This window comes from Labrus mixtus, chromosome 21 (genome assembly GCF_963584025.1).
Source record: "Labrus mixtus chromosome 21, fLabMix1.1, whole genome shotgun sequence".
Classification (NCBI taxonomy): domain Eukaryota; kingdom Metazoa; phylum Chordata; class Actinopteri; order Labriformes; family Labridae; genus Labrus; species Labrus mixtus.
Window position 1 is genome coordinate 4714402 of NC_083632.1, and position 16153 is coordinate 4730554.

Genomic DNA, 16153 nt, shown 5'->3' on the forward strand with positions numbered 1-16153 from the left:
TCAAAAAGTTTAAATACGCCTCAGAGGTCCACTAAATATGTCTGTGATGTTTGTTTTTAAAGATCCACTCTGACCCTGTATTTTATCATTCATATGAACCCCTTTATTTCAGCCCTGCTCAGAACAGACTGTTTCTGTGTCTGTAGCTTTAAAATGAGTTGTGTCTGACCACGCTTGGGTGTTTCTCGGGCATTCTTGCATCATGCTCAATTGTGAGACGATGGGACGGTGGGTGTGAGACGGCAGAATAAACACCTAGCTGTGGGAGTGTCAATCACCCTGGGGAGGGGTTACTGCCCTTTGTGATGTCATAAGTAGAAAATCTCCAAACGGCTTGTTTGAGCACACATTTTCTGAAAAGTCGAGCAAGCAAAAGACGGAGAGGATGGACTTTTCTCCTAATTGGAGGGTTTGTAGACAGACTAGGGACACATATTAGTGTTAAAAAACAACAGTAAAGTGTATTTTGTACAATATGTGAGCTTTAAAAATTTAGAATAAAAAAAAACTAATCATTAAAATTACTTCTTACAGTGAATAACCTTTTATCTTTATGTATTTGTTAATTCCTCTGTTCTTCCATGTGCATATTTAACAGGTATTGCACACTCTTATTAACATGTAAATGAGCCATTGCTAGTGTTTTACGGTTTCTTATGTACGAAAGCAGTGAATATTTCTTATTAAGAAGTATAAAATAAAATATAAAGATGATATGATGTTTGAGCTATAGGCAAAAGCACACAAAACCAGTCACATATTGTGGTTACACTTGCAGATTGGTGGAGGTCTGTGCTCTCCATGTCCTTCTGGTTGAATAATAATTTCAGTATTTAAATTTCCTCCTCAAAAAACTCTCCAGAAAACACTTCTTTTTTGTTTTGTTTTAAAAGCCCACACACTAATTAGTGTCAGTGAGACAGTCTGCCGACATCTTGCGGGTGAGCGTGAGTGGTTTAAAATATGGAGCCAACATAAGATGCATCAGGTGGGAGGGAAGTTTCTCATCAGGTGACAAGTTGCACTCACTGGTCCTTCATAATGACAGTGACGTACCTCGGGTTAATCTTGAGCAGATGAGACTAACCCAGATCCTGAAATGGCTTAGTGTGAGTCCTGCTGAAGGTTTAGTTAAGGATCAGGGGCGTGTCATGTCTCAGATGAAATGTCAGCTGGAGGTGATACGCTCAGAGTAACGAGAACTAGTTTCATAGTGAAATACATTTTGATTCAATATTAAACTAAAGCTTCAGAGACATTAGAGTGATTGAAAAGAGGCATGCACGTCATTGAACATTCAGACACTGATTCTACTTTCCCTGGATCTTTTGCTGCGACATCAACAAGTAATTTTGACTCTTAACATCACATTTTCTGCACCAACACTGGACGGATCTCCTCACTATCAAATGCCTTTCAATAACACACTGTCATAGGTAAACATAAGATAACATGTACACCTTTATTAACATTCACAGGCCCTTCAAAGACTCGGGTTCTTCACCCTGCACGTCTTTGGCTCACAGACACAAGGAGAAAACAAACACTCCTCACAGAAAGATGAAAAAGGAAAGTCATATTTTACTTCCCGACGTTTTTCCTTTTCGCAAACAAGAAATGAAAATATCCTCAGTACAATGTTCAAAGACTGCAGGCATGATGAACATGTAGGCGTCAGAAATGCCCAGATGTACAAAAGACATCCTGCAAAAATGCAATCAATTGACTCATTAAAAAAAAAAAAGTGTTGATTTTGTTTACAAGGTGGATGTAGCCTTTTAGCGCCCACAAATCATTAGAATGATTTTTGCAACACTTAGAGCAACTGATTGGATAAACTGCAAGATTAGAGTTTATAATCAAATCAGTGGAGGAGACTTGGCCTCCTTGTGTTGCAAAGGGTTCGAGTAACTGCTGAAGATGTATTAAAGCACAAAGAAGAACAACAAATGTACACCTATTACTATATTCACCCTTAGATGTGTACTAAAACCAATCAAACATTGTGTATATATTGTTGTACATTGAGCTAGAGTTCAGGGTTGCAGAGGACAATACGATGTCCACTATCGTTTATTTCCAGCGTCTCACTTTCTCCACCATGTCATCTGCAGATCTGCATTGATCTGTGTTCTCTTACCTTCCTCCTTCCTGTCCAGGGGTTACGGCCCCTGATGGTTTAATCCCATCACGGGGGATTGCTGACATCAGGGCCAATCCTGTGCCGAGCAGCGGGGATCAGCTTGGATGAAGAGCAGTGCGGACAGAACAGATCAGTCAGAGTGAAGAAGTGACCGGACAAGTTGAAGGAATACAGTCGATGAGCTCTTAGGAGCCAATACTTTTTTTCTGATTGTTGGGGATCCCGCCATTCAACAGGTAAAGAGCGTTCTCTGCCGGCTTTACGTTTATGTTGTCAATGGGCTGTTTTTTGAAAGTTAAATATTGTTTTTTTTTATTTCAGAAAAGTAGCATTATGCATCTTAAGAATAATCAATAAAAAACTGTATGTTGTCACACTTTTACAAGGATGACAATAGTAGATTTTCAAGCTTTTTGTGGAACATTTTAACATTTTGATGTCAACTTTTCTCCTACAGCCAGGATGGCTCGGGATATGTCAGATAAGGAAATCCTGAAAATGGAGTTGGATCAGTTGAAGAAGGAAGTTAGCACAGTTAGGACACCAGTAAGTAAATGACCTCCGTTTTTTTTTTTCAACTCACCAAACCATATCTTGTAATGATGTCCAAAATATTTTTTTTTAAAAAAAGATAACGGATGCAGGTTGCAAGAAGCTTTTTCCTCACTTGTGCTCCTCTCTTTCCTCCGAATCAACAGGTGGGTGCAAACTGCGCAGAAACAGTTGCTTTCGTGGAGGAAATGCTACCAAATGATCCGCTGATTAAGGGCGTCCCGGATGACAAGAACCCCTACAAGGGAGACAAGGGCGGCTGTATAGTAACATAGCACAGAGACATCCAGGGGAAAAGTCACGCTGTTTTGTACGAGAGACGGTTACACTGCTGTAATGTTCCTGTAGACGTGTTGTGGAGAAAATGTGCCGTAGTAGGAGAAATATAAGATCTGTAACAGTGTTTTCACCTGGAGAGAGAGACCTGGATTACTGTACGTACCTGTTGATATGAAAATGTTTCTTTATCAATTTGTAATTAAATCCAAATAGCTGTGTAAAGCTTTGACCTGACCTGGCTGCTGTCATCTTTGAGATACTCGAGCATATCGCACTTTTATTACACTTTTACAACACTTTGTTAACGTGGAACAGGATTGACGACAGACTGTTTTCTGACGGTAAATCACAAAGCAGGACAAAGTCACAGGAGTCGTGCGGCTGCTGCTTAGTGTAATTCTTAATAGGATTTTAAGTCGGTCACACAGGCCTGTTGACACCGCGAGCTGCTTCCTGTATCAAAGTCTTTAAGCTTATTCCAGCAGCTTCATCCCGGCTTCCATTTCAAGCTCACCATCCAATTAGTGTCATTTTCAAACCCCGGGGCTACAACACACACACGACATGCATTCAACACCTGAAAACACAGCGCTGGGTACAATGAACTTGTTTATGAGTTTAAAGTCTGAGGTTTTAAAAGTGAATGAAGTCAAGCTGCAGGGAGGTTTTTCAGTTCAATGAACATAGTCTTTGAACAACTTGACCTCCTTCCCAGGATATAAAGTGACCTCAATATGGTCACCTATTATTCATGGATGATATTGGTTTAGTTTAAAGTAGAAGTTTTCTGCTTGCCGCAAAACACAGTGTTATTCATTGAGGGCAAAGGTCGAAAATATTTGCATCTTTTTTTTTGTGTGCGTTTCTAAAGACAATCAAAAGAGCACACTTCATGAAGGGAACCTCCATCTGCGCGTGTTTAAAACATAATATAAGTCGTTTTGTGGCTCAGGAGACAGCTGTGCAATGCAAGTTTGAAAGATGGCCTCACGTGATGTCACTTGAGTCAGTGTTGGTTCAGCGATAAGACTCCCAGTTTGAAAATGAAAAGACAAATCTGTGGTGTGGAGTTAAAGGCTTTATATGTGATTTTTCACACTTAAATGTAGAAATCAAGTATATCCTCTGAAAATAACTCTGTGAGTCATGACTGTCTACAATGGGTGTAACACCCGAGTCCCACTGTCTGTGATGTTTTCAGAGTTTTCAGAGTCCTATCTTCACTTTGTTTACATCGCCCGGACGGCCGGCTGACTCCTCCCCTCGTGTATAAAAGTTGTTTAATTGAGGGACTAGAGAAAAGAAGAATAACATACTGTACTCACTGCTTAACTGTGTTTCTAGATCACGCTCATTTCAGGTAAATTTACATGCAGTGTGAAGATACGAGCAGAATAAAGATCGCTAGCATTAGCATGCTAACACAACAATGCAGCGCCAGTTGTTTTGGTTTCATGCTGGTGCTCAAGGGCGACATCTGCTGGATGAAAAAATCGCATATAAAGCTTTTAAGTGGAGTATTCCAAACATATTTTACTGACACATAATCTTGGATTGAGGTCTACTAACATAACCTGCATTCATTTGAATTAAAATGTCCCAGTGGCAGTCTGGTTAATTTAATTTTTCCAGCATGTTTTAAGGCTCTTTAGTCCTCTCTAGAATAACTAATAGCTGTAATGACTCACCTACACGTCAGGAGTGATAAGAGAGGTCACTTTAAGAGTTTATAGAGTGGTCAGTTAACATGAGTTATAATTATTTAAGCTTTCTTGTTATTTTTTTCATCATGGAGGTGTGGTTATTGTGCAGGGTCACTTTGGGCCCATTGTAATCATTTTTCAAAGGGGTCCACTAATGCTAGCAGCGCCCCTCTCTCACTTAATGAAATGTCTGCTGGGACAAATGTCACTTGAATGAAAATAGAGGAAACATGGGATATAATATATACTCATTTTAGTACATTTCACTTTATGTTGTAAACAATATTCAAGAAATTAAAATCGTTCATCTGACCTTTAAATTCAGAACAGTTACTAAAGCAGCTTGTTTCTTTGTTGTTTACCACGTTATCACCTCTTTAGATTACATCTCTGGCTCGATGTCAAATGAATTGTAGACGAGAACAAAGTCCATGCAAGACTACAGGAAAGGGTCGCACAGTTGTCACAAACATCGTGTAACTTAAGGACTTACATTTTACAAAAACAATGATTATCTCACCTCGAGAGGAAAATGTTGTGGATACGTTGGGACAAGGGCTTCAAATGTTATCAGAGAGAATTCAACAGAGAAACACCTCAGAATGTCTTGACCCCCATGTTTTTTACAAGGACACCAACGCCGTCTTTATCAGACCTTAAAGGTTAAAACTCAAAGTGATTTCACACAGCGAGGCGGTTGTAAAGCTGTAAACGTTATAACTGCATGTATAAAGTAAAGGGTGGCTTTTAGTGTATTTTATCTTAATTGTCTTATCAGATAAGAGCAAATGTGGAAATATGTAACCCATGCTTTTACATACTGTTATGAATGACTGAACTATAACACAACATACACGTACCTGCATACAGGAGGAAAACAAACGAGGAAAAAACCTTCAGACTACAATCAGACGAGTTATAAATGTGTAACTTTTAGAAATGTTAGCAGGAAATGGAACCTTTTGTTTTTATTTCAACCAGTGACTCCTACATTTTATTCAGATTCTTTCCACAAATTATGCTTTTCATTATTATCAAATAGTGCTCATTTAAAAAATATATACTGTTATGACGAGTGAAACACAGAAAAGTTAATAAATTAATTGAGTTAAGGTCTTTTTTTTGATGATTTTGTGTGCTCACAAAATGCATTGGCATGTACTGCACACAGGCTGGCACATCATTGTGATCTTCACAATGTCACCAAAAGAAGTGGATCTTTCACCACTTTATCTTTATTGCTTTCATAACGTGAAAAAAAAAAAAAGTGACATGTCACACGTCTACGCTGCTTCCATAGAAAGACCTTTGACACCCCGCTGAATAAAAAGAGCCTCGAGAGGAGAGCAGTGCACAGACTGAACGACACTGAGCACGAGGCAGTAGGGGAGTTGATAGTTGCTATGATGTGGCTCGTGATTTTCTTAGTGTGGTTGGCGATATGGGCCGGTGGCACGTACTGGTACCTGTTTGGGAAAAGAAGCCCGTTCTCCCTGGAGTCAGTGAGACCCCCCGGCCCTCGGGAGTTTGATCAGAAGAAGCGTGACAAAGTCATCAAACAAGGTAAGATGATTTCAGATGAAAGTGAATTATGGCATCATCTTTATAAATTCCCCAAAGCTATGTAATGCATTGATAACGATGTTAGTGATCACAAAGTACTTTACACTTTTAAATGTATAAGTTAAGGTACAACTTATTTCAAGAGCGAGCTAGAAAATCCATCCCAAGTCACTCATATTACTACCTATAAAAGAAATGGTATTCACTTTTTTGTATTCGTTTTTTTCAACCAACGAGAGCCCAAATTTATCAAAAAGAAAGACAAACAAAAAAACTAAATGTGCAAAAATCTTTATATTTGTACTCGTAACTTAGCTGTAAAAGAGCTACAGATATGAAGAACTGATTTACAATCGTTCTGTCACAGTAAATTTGGATTTCGAGAACTATCAGATAATAAGCCTTTTAAGTGTTATAATTTAAATGTGTTATAGAAGGAAAATCACAGAGGAAACCGGGTTAGTATAGACTTAAATAAGCCTCCTGGATAAGGTACACCTAAAGGCATCAAGGCCATATCTTAAAAAACCTGAGTTGTTCCTCTTATGATAGAAATATTTGAACAAACGTCCAGTGAAAAATGTATTTATGAGTATTGAAACGGGGGCGGCAGTAGCTCAGTCTGTAGGGACTTGGAATGGGAACTGGAGGGTTGCCAGGTTCAAGTCCAAGTCTGCATATTGGTCTGGTAGCTGAAGAGGTGCCAGTTCGCTTTCTGAGCACTTCCGAGGTGCCCTTGAGCAAGGCATCGTTAAATTATTTTTCAAAGCTGGATACAGCGTAAGACTATTGAGCCCGCCAAAGTTTTACTGCACCATCTTATACAAATTAGTTTTTGGATATTTCAAGATAAAGAAACTTGAATTTGCGCTGAATGTCTTTCTACGACCCTTAACTTCCATTTGAATCGGTTCATAAGAGTCTTCAGTTGGTAATTAAACCTTTAAAGTGTAAACGTGGTGGTAGAAGAAATACAGCTCTAAATATATTTAAAGGAAACTATATGAGGCCTTCTGTACAATACACATCATCATTTTCTGTAGTTCTTATATCTGCTGAGGTGTGCTGATACAGTTATCTGATTGACCTATCTGCTGTCATAACTCATAGTTTAGATTAGAGCTAAATTAGCAGAGGCAGTAATTTTACTTCATCTGTGAGCCTTATCTAAATTAGATTATGACCACGAGATTATGTTAAATGTTCAATATCATGTTTATTGCCGATGAAAGATTACAGATTAAGGAACTGGGTACAGCAGACATGAATGTATATGACAAGAAAGGTGTGCGGTACAACTGTCGGAGAATTACGTAACCCATTTATGCAACTTGTTTTGATGTCTCAGTTTCAGCACTTGCTCAAGATAACGATAACTTTTTCTGTGCACATCTGTTCTGCATTTGTCTGTTTCAGGTTTCAGCATCGACAAAGTGCCCCAGAACCTGGATGCCATTGTCATTGGGAGTGGTATTGGTGGGCTGACCGCCGCAGCCACTCTGGCCAAAGCGGGAAAGAAAGTTCTGGTGCTGGAACAACACGACCAAGCAGGAGGCTGCTGCCACACTTACATAGAGAAAGGCTTTGAGTTTGATGTTGGTAAGAGGACTTTCAATTAAGGTCACTGACACTTGTTTTCCAACATTTGAAGAGGAAATAGTGGACCCAAACAAGCTAACAACAGCGTCGCCTTAGCTCCCATTAGGAATAGCCAGGGGTCTAAACATGCCAGAGTTTTTATATTAACAATGTCAGGGCATTGCAAGATATATATTCAGGGGTTTTAAACATCTTCCTATGGCAGCTGACAGCAGCTGGTCCGGTGTGTTCAAGGTTCAAACTGATAATGTACAATCTGTCAATGAATGTTTTTTTTCCCTCCTTGACTTCCTCGAAATGGTCAAAAGAACAGGTATTCTTACCTGTTATCAATAAGAATGGTAAAAACCAAAGATTGTATCATAAGGGACGATTAGAGGCTTTAAAAACGGGTCGACCACCGGATCCAGAGCAAGAAAAACAAAGGTCCTAAAAGAGAAGACCTGGCTGATATTGGTGCCGCAAATAACAGTAATCCTTGTTGTTGAATAGTCTGCTAGTTATTTGATCAAATGATAAACTTTTAAAACTATTTTGAAAATAGCCCAGACTCTACAATTTCACAGCATTTGTCCTACCAACAGTTTAAAATCGAAACATATTTAACTATAATGTCCAGTAAGGAAGTGCAGGAAACCATCCGCAGACTGGAAGAATATTATATTAATCAATCAATGAGATTCTTTGGCGACTCCAGTCTAGTTCGAGCCTCCCATCTTTTGCTGTTGATCACCCACTTGGCTTTCAGTATTTCAACAATGTCTTCAATAGACAGAGTATGCAGAACGTTTTAGAAAATCTGAACTTCAGTATTTGTTGATTTGAAAAATAAACAATGCAATGTGGGATAGGATTGTGTTTTTTACTGACAATGAATAACCACTTCTCCTGTTTCTGTTGTGTCCTCTCCAGGGCTTCACTACATCGGTCAGGTCCATGAGAACAGTCTGTTGCGTATTGCCTTTGACCAGATCTCCGAGGGTCAGCTGGAGTTTCAGGAGCTGAAACAGCACTTTGACACCATCCAGATTGGCCTCGGCGATGAGAAACGAGAGTACACCATCTTCTCTGGGAAATATGAAATGAAAGCTCATCTGTTGAAGCAATTCCCAGACGACACAGAGGCCATCGAGACGTTCTTCAAAATCATGAAGGTACTGTTGGTTAGAAGACTCCATGTGATGTTCCAGCGCCATATAACCAAAACACAACAACACAAGTCTGAGTTTGACATTTTTATTCATCCTAACAGACCTCAGCTAAGAAGACTCACTACCTGGCAACCCTGAAGCTAATCCCAAAGTGGGTTTCTTTATTCCTGCTTAAGTCAGGCATTGCAGACCTCGTCTCTCCAATTTTCCGCATCAGTGGCACAAATGCGACAGAATATGTGAACACCCTGACGAGCAACAAGGATCTCCATGTCATCTTTTCGTATCTTTTCTACGGTGAGTCCTCAAAAATTATCACAGAGAGTAGAGACACATCTTTTAAAGTTTAAAATAAGACAATGAAAATGTATTATTCTCAAGTTTGTTTTAGTCTTTAATGCCTTTGTTTGATAGGACAGTGGATAGAGTGGGAAATCTGGAGTGAAAGTGGGGAATGTCTTGCGGGAAAGTAGCCGAAGGTTGACCCTAAGGACCACAGCCTATGTACATGGGGCATGACCCAACCGCTAGGCCATCAGTGCCCCATAGAAACTGTTTCTGTACAAATCCAATGTGCCATAGAAAGATCCAAAGCAACCAAATACAGGATATTTTTTCCATACATTTTGGACTGCACTCTTGTAATTGTCCAATTCTGATTAATTATTAACACTGCAAGAGACATGGAACAAACGTTCAGGTTCCTCATAATTATATTAAGCCTTAGTTTTATCTGTTCTTTGTAATGTTCCTTCAAATTAGTTTTTCAGTGACATTGATTCAGAGCTTTAATTCCTGAGAGCCCTGAATTAACTGTTTATTATTCCTTCAATATAGAATTGGTTGAGTTAATTTATGCCTGGTACCCATTCCTGAATAAGACGTGTATATGATTTTGATAACTAATAAAGGATCCTTTGTTCTGGGTATCTTCAGGTGTGCCTCCAAGGGACTCGAGTGTTATGATCAATGCCCTCCTGATTCATCACTACAAACGGGGGGCCTTCTACCCCAAAGGTGGAGCCAGTGAGATCTCCTACCACATCGTACGCACCATTCAGAAATATGGTGGAAACTGCCTGGTCAGAGCTCCCGTCACGCAGATCCTGGTGAATGAGAATGGAGCTGCTTATGGTAGGAAACGATTCCAGCTGGGGGTTTTTTTTCCACTGTTAAAAGAAAGATAAATTACAGGTAGTGTTACAGGTAACCTTCCTTTCTTGACAGGTGTGAAAGTGAAGAAAGGTCAAGAAGAACTGGAGGTTCATGCACCTGTGGTTGTATCAAACTGTGGCGTCTTCACCACCTTCCAGAAACTTCTTCCCCCGGAGATTCGAGTCAAGCCAGGTGAAAAACCAAACGTTATGAACTCAAATGAATTCTTAATAGCGACACATTTTATCATGAAGTGCAGAAAGTGATTTTAAACTTCCATGTTTAAGATATCCAAGCGAGACTGGACATGATGAAACATGGCAGAGGATCGTTCTTGGTCTTCAGTGGCTTTGATGGAACTGATGAAGAATTGGGTCTCGAGTCCACCAACTTCTGGCTCTTCAAAGATAATGATATGGACAAATCGTAAGCATGCAGAGCACTAATCTCAATTTGCCAAAAGAGGTCGCTATTGTATCAGAAGTAGGTGTTCAATAACTTTATAGATGCAGAACTAACTTCTCATTCCGGCCTGAAGATTTCTGCCTTTTAATAAGGCAGTTTTTTTCTCACCAATGTAACTTTTGCTGCTTTGCTAAAGTGCTCATGATGGATTAAGAAGGGTCTTTGTAATATAGCAATAAGTAAGGTCTTTTACCTGCTCTTTTGTAATATTAAAAAAAGAAAGAGTAAGGTCTGTTACCTGCTTTTTGTAAAGTGTCTCGAGGTAACACTTGAGTTGACACTATACAAATAAAAATGTATTGATTGATTGATTCCTACATATATATCATTACTCTTGTAAATGAAAAATTAAATTTTTTTTTTGCTACTTAAGCTACTGATTGTTATCATCTAGTTTAAGACTGATGAGCATTACCATAGAGTAAACATGAAGCAACATACATTACCTTTAAGTCCCCCCTTTGTCCTCTAGATGGAGTGCAGGATCCGTCATGTTTTAGCTCCTGGATTTAAATAGCGTTCTTGTGAATACTTTCTGTGAGGCTTCACTTCTGATTAAAAAACAAAGCAGCTCTGACACGGAGGAATGATGATCTGAACAAAACAACATCATCCGTTTTTTTATTTCTTCATTTAAGGATGGATGACTTCTTTGCATTGAGTAAAGAGGAAGCACCGGACAATATTCCCATGATGTTCATCACAATGCCATCTTCCAAAGACCCAGAAGCCAAACTAAGACACCCTGGTAAACCTCCCCCCTCCCAATTATGTTTAAAGACAGGATGCCAACAAATAAAATGTATTTAAAGGTTCATACTGATTACTAAGGATGTCCTATTGTGTGTCATGGTCACAGGCAAATGCTGCATGACAATACTGACGATGGTGAAGTATGAATGGTTTGAGGAATGGAGCAACACCACAGTGCGCAAAAGGGGTGATGATTACTACAACTACAAAAGGAGATTTGCTGATAACCTCTTTGCCTGGGCCTGCACTCTGTTCCCTAAAATCAAAGACAAGGTAGGATTGGTTGTTCTATGTAATACACAGACGCAATATGTTTGAGGATGTTTCTCTCGTCGGCACAAAACATCGATACGAATGCTCAAACTTTTTAAATCAATGGAACTAGAACTTAAAGCTATGAAACCTTGTAAGGGTAAATTTAGGGTCTAACTGCTTCAATGGTTAGTGTGTGTGTGTCAGTGAATAAAGACGGTCTACAATGTAATATATTGACTTGCTTTTTAGTTGGTTTTCCAAGACGTGGCAACCCCACTGAGCAACATGCACTATCTTGGAGCCCAGCGTGGCGCCATGTACTCCGCTGAACACAACCTCGACCGTTTCCAAGCTGAGGCTGTGGCAAGGAACAGAAGTGACACCCCCGTCAAAAACCTCTTCATCTCAGGTATGAAAGTTATAAACTTGGCCCAGGCTTTTATGCACAAACAGCTGCAAGCACAGTAGGAACTTCATTATTTTTGATTGAGAGTAGAAATCTTCACTTCAGGTGTGGGAATGTCTCAACAGGCCCTGAAATTGATTCACTTGACGCTGCAGGGTTGGCAACGATTTGAAAAATGACGAGTGTCTGTGCGGTTTATTTTTACCTCACTAAATTAGAAAGCTTTTGTTGCAACAGGTAGAGCTAAAGACTCTGACATAAGGAGGAAGTAACTAAAGCTTGCAAGAGAAACTCTACCTGGAGGGAAACACAGACAATAATTTGAATCCAGACTAAAGCTACTTCAGTCCCATCCAGCAGGTTATATTCAAGTGTTTGTTCTGTTTCAGGCCAAGACGTGTTTAGCTGTGGGATAGCAGGAGCTCTGCACGGTGGACTCCTCTGCGCCTCTACAGTGTTGGATCACATCGTCTACATTGACTTGCTCTTCCTCAAGAAGAAGCTGAAGAAGAGGAAAGCCAAAGAGCTTGCCCAGCTGGCAAAGAAGAAGCTGCAGTGAGAGGTGCTCTCTACTTCCCCTGCAGGACGTTTGTGGAACTACACAATCCGGATGCAAAAGGACACTTGATTGTTGTGGGAAGCTAAAAAAGGGACACACCACCACTAAGTCCCAGATTTATTCAATTTGCGTGCATCGTATGTAGTTAGGCCATAAGTGCACTTCTCTGTCAGTTACAAGGAACAGATGTCATATCCTGTTTGGGCCCAATGGGAAAAAAAGAGCACTCTAACAAAATGGCTAGTTTTCATATTGAAAACATCATCAATAAGTAATGTATGCATTTCCTTTTCAAATAATTTATGCTTGAGTGCAAAAATGCAAATTCAATGTTTAAGGTTAAGTAGTATATCTTAAGAATTGTAAGCGTGCAGTAGGTTTATTGTTTTTTTTTGTATTTGGATCACCAAAAAGGTTAATTTGCATTTTCTGCTTTGCCTTCCCAATAAAACCAATAGAAAAGACACACTCATGTCCATCCAAATACCCAAATCAGAAAACTTTCAATGTGCTAAAACTGACTTTTTTTATAATCTTTATGTGTAACCAGTTCAAGAAACTTTCATCCCTGCACAATTTTGAAAAATGTTAAATTTGCTAGTTTAGTCATTGTAAATATCTAACAAATTGGCATATAGGTAAAAATGGCAGTCCTGGATATTTGTATTATAAAGAATCTTTTTGCACGTAGAAACCTTCATGTTTTGTGTGAATTATCCTGAAGTAAAATAATAGCCAAAAATAAATTGTTTATCTATAAGGAGTAACTATTAAAATGTCTATTATGGGTGTTTTTTTTCTAATTATTTATGAATCACTTAGGCCTACAGGTGATTTGAGATTATAAGGGCCCTCTGGGTTTTAGTTCCCACCTATGTTGTTCTGACCTGACTTATAACCCCGGTGATGTTTGGGTAACTGCTTGAATCAAACGTATTGGGGGAAACCTCAGACTTCCTGCACTAAGTGAACATTTCCTCAGTAAACGGAGGGCAGATTGGCTGACAAACTGTGGTCTGCAGGAGACGACAGAGTGGGATCCGAGGAGAAGAATGCCCCCTCTGTCCAGGCAGCCGGTGGGATGCCAGTACCTCGCTCGCTCAGTTTACCTCCATCCCTCTGCTGTACAAACCCAGGGAGAGCGCTGGTGTGACACTCTCTACTGCTACCATTTTCCTTTCAATACTGTACTTCTGAATAAAAAGGCAAAAACCAAGGCAAGTTCAAGGAACAAATGACAAAATGGGAGGGATAAAGTTAATTATATTGCCATTGCCTGGCTGGAAGTTCAGTAGACCTTAACATATAATTACCATGGCATGATAAAGGCCAGTACTTCCCCAGAAAAAACCATAGCATCTAACTCTTACTTTATACACTCAGTCAGTCTGACTGACTCATTTAGCTATAAAACAAACCCACCTTAACTCAGTTTACCCTCCTTTGGCCATGCTAGCAGTGTGTCTTTCTTTGGGGCACTGGTCAGTCACCACTTAAGTCCAAAATTAACTACATTAGTGATGTTTGGGATTTTTTTCATGCTGACTCTCTCAGTGATGAATCCTGCTGACTTTGGTGAAATCATTTCCCGTTATCACACTGATGTCCTTGATATTATTGTAAAAAGAATACTTTAAAAAGTTGTAACTAATGGGTTTAGTGATGATTTGTTCGTCATATATAAATTCTTTAAAGGGTATATTTGAGCTCAACATCTGGGCCAAAGGTCCGGGTTGTCAAAACTAACTCATAACTGTTTATATGTCAATCCATTCTGACCTAACTATCTACTCTGCTAATATTGGGTCATTTCTTATTTTTTAAATACCAAACATTTCAAGCAAACTCCTGCACACTTTCTAAATTGCATTTCGGTATTGGAAATGTATTTACGCAATTTAGAACGAACTCTTTCTTTTGCTCGCAGCAGCTTTGGGATGAAATATATCTCAAGATGTTTCTGGAGAATAAAAATAATATATTTTTTTAAAAACACTTAGTATCTAAAAGTACTTTTGACAATCTTAGAGATGAAAATGTTTTATCAGAACATTGATTGTACAGCCATGTTTGATTTGATATCTTTCTTCTCGTACTAGTGAAGTTTCATTAAAGCCTTTATCACTTTCAAACTGTTAATGAAGTACATGTCAAATTTACCAATTGTTTATAAGACATGTCAACTATTATTTCAGTGACAATAACTCTCCTCATGTCTTTGATTTAACACTTTCAGTTCTTGGCTCGGCTTTATTTAGTCAGTAGGCTGTAATGGGCAGATCTGAGGAGGAATTTAAGGTTTTCTTGACCAGCACAAGCACCACCTCAACCCCCTTTCTCTTCTCTCCTCTTGCAGGCAGCTCCCACATGTTTAGACACGCTCTTACATCAGTGGGAGAGGCCCAGAGGGTTCGATCTCAAAACAGCAGTCCACTCTTTCCACTCTTAAGACACTCTGTCCAAAACTCGTCATGCAGAAGAAACACTCTTTTACATGAAATGAATGCATCAGAACCATAAGTTCAATGGTGATAAAACCAATCCGAGTTGTGAAGACTTAAAGATAAAGCCTACAGTGAACGTGCAAACACTGTAGCAGCAGGATTGGCTCAGAGAGAATTCATGTTGCTATGCTCTCGTCTCTGAGTTGCAGCCAGCTTTCCGTCTTTTCCAGATGTTGGAGCTCCTCCCCGCTGGCCTGCCGGAGCCTCCCACAGCTTGAACCCGGCCAGCAACCACAGCTGCTACCAATCTGAAGACTTGCAAAAGAAAGTTTCAGACGACCCAGATGAGAGGAAGACCCAGACTGAAGATAGTACTGAGGACTAGACTGGGCTTAAAAGCATAAACAGGTGATAAAAAGCAACACCAGCTCTTTTTAAGGGCTCCTCCAGCTAAACAAGCATCTATTGATAAAGCATCACACCCTACTTAGATGTACATTTTCAAAAGAACTTTCCATTTGTATAATTAGTCTTTAAAAGTCGGAATCAGTTTTTAAAAAGAAAAGAGAAAAAATACTTAATTATATAACCAAATCAGACTAGAGCTGTTTCCCTTCTCAGCAGAGATCTAAAAACCTCTTCTCTGGTGTTGGATAAAAGCTGCGCATGGAGGCCAACTTTCTGTTGAGCTAAATGGAAAAACCAAGGAAAATGGCATTTTCCCCAAATCTTCGCTCTGCCTGAAGAATCTCTCCACAATCTGAAACACTACTGGTCTACTTGTCTGCACACTTGAAGCTCAGACTTACATCAAAATAATGTTTTTTTGTTTGCTCAGCATGATCTGCTCCAAACTCAAGTGTCTATAATTTCGATGTTGGTCAATCTCTAGGTAGAAAAAAAACCCTTTGGACAATCGAAAATCCAGTCCATGCTTTTTTAATTGCAATGATTTGCCAGGCAAGACATTTTATAAACCAATTCATAACCAATTGTGACTACCACACTGACATATCTTAAGGTGATATGCTTGAGAAAATCGTTGTTTTTTTTGTTTTTTTTTACCCATCCAACTACAGGAGCACTCACATCTGCATTGCAGTTGTGTTTCTTTCAACGTGAAGAT

The 16153-nt window shown here is 39.3% G+C and overlaps 2 protein-coding genes across 2 annotated transcripts; both read left to right on the forward strand.

The window, feature by feature from the left end:
* Window positions 1–2224: 2224 nt before the first annotated feature.
* Window positions 2225–3208, forward strand: gngt2b (guanine nucleotide binding protein (G protein), gamma transducing activity polypeptide 2b). The gene is made up of 3 exons (XM_061028008.1): window positions 2225–2379; window positions 2601–2689; window positions 2842–3208. The coding sequence occupies exons 2-3, from the start codon at window positions 2606–2608 to the stop codon at window positions 2968–2970; spliced, it is 213 nt and encodes a 70-aa protein (XP_060883991.1). The 5' UTR covers window positions 2225–2379; window positions 2601–2605; the 3' UTR covers window positions 2971–3208.
* A 2799-nt stretch (window positions 3209–6007) lies between these two features.
* Window positions 6008–13373, forward strand: si:ch1073-13h15.3 (inactive all-trans-retinol 13,14-reductase). Its single transcript, XM_061027793.1, has 11 exons — window positions 6008–6240; window positions 7657–7839; window positions 8752–8993; window positions 9092–9287; window positions 9927–10124; window positions 10218–10337; window positions 10433–10571; window positions 11249–11358; window positions 11470–11636; window positions 11868–12027; window positions 12414–13373. The coding sequence occupies exons 1-11, from the start codon at window positions 6081–6083 to the stop codon at window positions 12581–12583; spliced, it is 1845 nt and encodes a 614-aa protein (XP_060883776.1). The 5' UTR covers window positions 6008–6080; the 3' UTR covers window positions 12584–13373.
* Window positions 13374–16153: the final 2780 nt, after the last annotated feature.

What these genes read in the sequence shown, in the direction of transcription:
- si:ch1073-13h15.3 (XM_061027793.1), top strand. Translation starts at nt 6,081, where the DNA reads ATGATGTGGCTCGTGATTTTCTTAGTGTGGTTGGCGATATGGGCCGGT. An exon ending in TCCCTAAAATCAAAGACAAG is followed by an intron (nt 11,637 to 11,867) that starts GTAGGATTGGTT and finishes CTTGCTTTTTAG; the next exon opens with TTGGTTTTCCAAGACGTGGC. An exon ending in CAAAAACCTCTTCATCTCAG is followed by an intron (nt 12,028 to 12,413) that starts GTATGAAAGTTA and finishes GTTCTGTTTCAG; the next exon opens with GCCAAGACGTGTTTAGCTGT.
- gngt2b (XM_061028008.1), top strand. Translation starts at nt 2,606, where the DNA reads ATGGCTCGGGATATGTCAGATAAGGAAATCCTGAAAATGGAGTTGGAT. An exon ending in TTAGCACAGTTAGGACACCA is followed by an intron (nt 2,690 to 2,841) that starts GTAAGTAAATGA and finishes CCGAATCAACAG; the next exon opens with GTGGGTGCAAACTGCGCAGA.